Source organism: Cynoglossus semilaevis, chromosome 6, assembly GCF_000523025.1.
Source record: "Cynoglossus semilaevis isolate Cse_v1.0 chromosome 6, Cse_v1.0, whole genome shotgun sequence".
NCBI classification, from domain to species: domain Eukaryota; kingdom Metazoa; phylum Chordata; class Actinopteri; order Pleuronectiformes; family Cynoglossidae; genus Cynoglossus; species Cynoglossus semilaevis.
In genome coordinates, this window is record NC_024312.1 from 306,602 (window position 1) to 310,673 (window position 4,072).

At 32.2% G+C, this 4,072-nt stretch overlaps 1 protein-coding gene across 1 annotated transcript in view; it reads left to right on the forward strand.

The window, feature by feature from the left end:
* rasef2 (RAS and EF-hand domain containing 2) overlaps positions 1-4,072 on the forward strand; it is a 12,549-nt gene that overhangs the window by 4,811 nt on the left and 3,666 nt on the right. The window contains exons 9-12 of the mRNA XM_025056293.1: positions 45-250; positions 988-1,089; positions 1,201-1,345; positions 1,429-1,510. Coding sequence (XP_024912061.1) covers positions 45-250; positions 988-1,089; positions 1,201-1,345; positions 1,429-1,510 — 535 coding nt within the window. The remainder of the gene's footprint in view (positions 1-44; positions 251-987; positions 1,090-1,200; positions 1,346-1,428; positions 1,511-4,072) is intronic.

The following is a 4,072-nucleotide window of genomic DNA, read 5'->3' on the forward strand; positions in this document are numbered from 1 at the left end:
TGTCTGTGTGTCTGTGTGTGTGTGTGTCTGTCTCTGTCTGTGTGTGTGTGTGTGTGTTCACAGATCAGACCCAGACGACAGCAAAACCTCCTTCACAGACGTAGCCTCCTGGGCTGACAAATATCTGGACAGTGGCGTCTGCGTCCACATGGGGGCAGCAGAGATGTCAGTCAGTGATTATGACAGTGACCACAGCAGAGAATCAGTGACTGTTCTCAACAGTTACTCCAGTCTTCATTCCGAAGCGGAGGTCGGAACTTCGTTAAACATTTTCATCAAGTTTAGTTTGTCCATGAAAGATTTTTTTTAGAAGATTAAATATTTAGAAATTTGAAAAAAAGTGATGTAGAGAGATTTGTAGTTTTTTTTATTACCAGAAATTGTATTTTTTTTTTTTTTTTTACAAAAGTCGTCTTTGATTTTTTTTTTAAAAAAATTAAAAAAAAAAAGGAAAGGAAAGGAAAGGAAAAAAAAACTTTGGGTTTTTACAATTTTTTTTTAGAATTTTTTTTAGAAAAAATTGTTTTGAAAATCTTTAGAAAAAATTCTTCAGAAAACTGTAGAAAAACTTTTTTGGGTAAAAAATGTTTCAAAATATTTTCTAAAAATTAAAAAAAAAATTCTAAAAATTAAAAAAATATTTCCATTTACCCAAAAAAGTTTTTTTTTGTTTGTAAAAAGGGTTTCAAAATGTTTTCACAAATTTTTCCCAAGAATTTTTGCCTCTTTTGGCCTTTTCTTTTTTTCATTTTCATTTTTTTTATCATAACAAATTTCTATCACTTTTCATTTCTAACACAGAATGTCAGTGTTTTTCAAACTGCTTTTTTATCCTTTATTTTGGGCTAACCTTTAGCTGTGTTCTTCCTTACTCCTACTTACTTCCTTACTGAATTTTTAAACTTGTTCAATATACTTATATTATTGGTTAGCTTTTTGCCTCTTTTTCTTTATTATAAACCTTAATTTAATGTTTCTTCCTAATAGATCTCAGATATTAAATCAGAAGCCGCGGCGTCTGTGGCTCCCAGCACGACCAGCTCCGTGGCTTCATCGCTGAGAAGACGGTTGTCTGTGTTTTCATCCAAGGTTAAACTTTTCAGTCTTCTCTCCAAAACTGTGTAACGTTGACATGACCAGTATACACTAACAGTATATTTCTTATGTACGTGTATAACTTTTCCATGTTCTTTGCCTCAGCCTGTGGAAGCAGACGTAGACGAGTCCAGTGGTCCTGCTCCCATGTATCGTCTAGTTCTGGCTGGAGACGCCGGAGCAGGAAAGTCCAGCTTCATGCTGAGACTGACGCTGAACGAGTTTAAAGGAGACATTCAGACCACACTGGGTAAGTCATGCACCACACACACATTTACTGTAAAAAACAAACACACAAAAACACCTTGAAGTTTTTTTTTCTCATTGTTTCAGGAGTTGATTTCCAGATAAAGCGGATGGTGGTAGAGGGACAGAAGACGAGTCTGCAGATATGGGACACAGCTGGACAGGAAAGGTACAGAATAAGACTTGTCTGCGTTTTATGTTACGTCATTTATTACAAAAAAGAGTGAACGTTTTACAAGGAAATAGTCCCAGGTATTGAACATTTTTATGAATTACTTATGCTTAAAACGTCCTATGTTAGTAAGTAATCCCCCCGCCCCAAAAAAAAAAAAGAAAAAATACAACACTTGGTGGAGATGTAGACAATTTATATCAGTCAAAAAATATTTCTTTCAAAACACCATGACCAAAAAATTATGAAAACAAAAAGGCTTATAGTTACACTGGTATTTCCAGTAAATGTAATAATCTACTAAAACAGTGTTGTTGTTTTTTTTTACCGTGTCAAAGATTTTAGAAAACTCTAAATAGATTTTTTTTTATAAAAACATAACATTAAAAAGTCCCCAAACAACCTCAAATGACAATAATGTCCCTGGAAACATGCACCCAGATATCTAATATGTTTTAAAAATACCATTAAAAATTTTATTTTGTGTCAAAAGTTGACCAACTAAAAAAATGGAAAATACAAAAGTATCGGAAAAATGAATAAGAATGCACAAATTTGCCATAAAATATATAAATGTTCTTTTATATGGTTTAAAATTCAGAAAAATATACTTTTTTGTCAACCATTGTTCACAGTAATGTATTATCCTAGTAGGTTCCAGAAAAGTCTTAAAAAAGATTTAAAAAATGAATAAAAATGCACTAATTTACTTTAATATGTAGCCGGTGATACCGAGAAATCTTAAGTCAGTTATTGTGATCAGCTATGAACCTGTATCACTACGGGCGGAAGTGTGCGTGATAACAGCCAATCAGAGTCGACCCTTTTGCTACGCCACTTCTGTTGCCGGAAGTTTGAAGTTTGGAATAGTTGAACAGTTCCCCGGTATGAGCTAACCCGGAGCTGAGTGCAGCGAAACTGATGTTAGCCATGAGTTGGAGTTGTCGTTCAGAAATGGGACCATTACTGAGAAGAAAAGTTACTCCACGTCGTTTGTGTGGCGATAGGAAGGATATCTCGATATATCTAAAGTTACGTGTAGCGATTTGGGACAATGCGCTCGGTGTGTCGGCGATCGGTTTCCTTCGAAAACCAGCAACACAACAACTCGGTTTTTTGAAAAAGGACCAACCATGTGATTATGCGGAAAGCTTGGAGAATTGAGCGGAGTCTGTCGCTGCTGCTGCGGAATTCGGCCCAAAGCACGTTAGCGGCTAAACCCCTGCTAGCAGCTTAGCCGCTGCTAGCGTACGAGCAACATTCCAAGAGGAGTTTACTAAACAAGCTAAACTCAGCGGAGAAAGATGGATTTATCCATTTGAACCAAAGTGCTGGACCCGAGGTAGGAAATCCCCGTCAGAAGTTGTTGTTGTTCCCAAACTGCAGTGCCAGATAATGCATGTGGAGGAAAGCTGGAGACGGGTCCTCAAGATGTTAAATGCTCTATGTTTATTTTAATCGCTTTATTTGCTTAATGTTAATATGTCGGGTTTACTGTTGTAAGCATTGACCATTAGCAGTGTAGTTTGTTTGCAAAAGACATTTAAATCTAAATATTTACCGCTGCTAGTTTTTATATCAATATATTGCGTTGTGTTACATTTCAGTTATAAACCAGCTCATCTGTGTTGTTAAAGATTTGCAAGTAGCAGTGATGTTAACGCTGTGCGGCATCATAACTTTAAATGCTAATGTTTAAATTTGAGGTTATTTCCATCATTTCAGAGGGTCATACTTGTAACAACACGACTGTAAACTAATGTGTTCGTCTTTTTATTTACTTCGTTTAAATAAAATGTTGAATTAATTCCTAGTTTACCTTTCAATGCCTGTACTCAAACCCAGAACAGATGTGAAAAAATATATTGATATTATTTGTCATAACACCTAGCCCTTATAGATGTACTGGAAAAGTATGTTTTTTTCTAATTTTTAAATATATAAAAGGATTTTTTTATGGCAAATAAGTGCATTTTAATTCATTTTATTACAATTTTTTTTGGAAAATCCTAATTTTGAGTGTCATATTGGTCAGATGGTTAAGAATTATGATGAAAATTAAAAAAAGAAAAATCAAAAGATTTTCTGTTTCTCATTTAATTACAGCATTTTGATCAAAAAACATTTTAAAACGAAAATTTTTTTCGAAATAATTTTTTTTAAAAAATTACAGCATTTTGATAAAAAAAAAAATTTAAAACGAAAAACAATTTTTTTCGAAATAATTTTTTTTAAAAATTTTAATCAAAATATATTTTGTTTTTTAGAAAACTTTCAAAAAAATTTTTTTTAAATTAATTTTAATTAAGATTAATTAAAACGTTGTAAAAACGTTTTGAAAATGTTTTTTAAAAAAATTAAAAAACCTTTTTAAAAAACTTTAAAAAAAAATTTTCAAAAAATTTTCCAAAAAAAAAAAATTCGAAAAAAAATCATTTTCAGAAAAAAAAAATTTTTTTTTTTCTAAAACAAAAAAAAAATTTTTCAAGAAAAAAAAAACTTTTTCGAAAAGAAAAAAGATTTTCCGAAAAAAAAAATTTTTTTTTTGAAAAAAAAAAA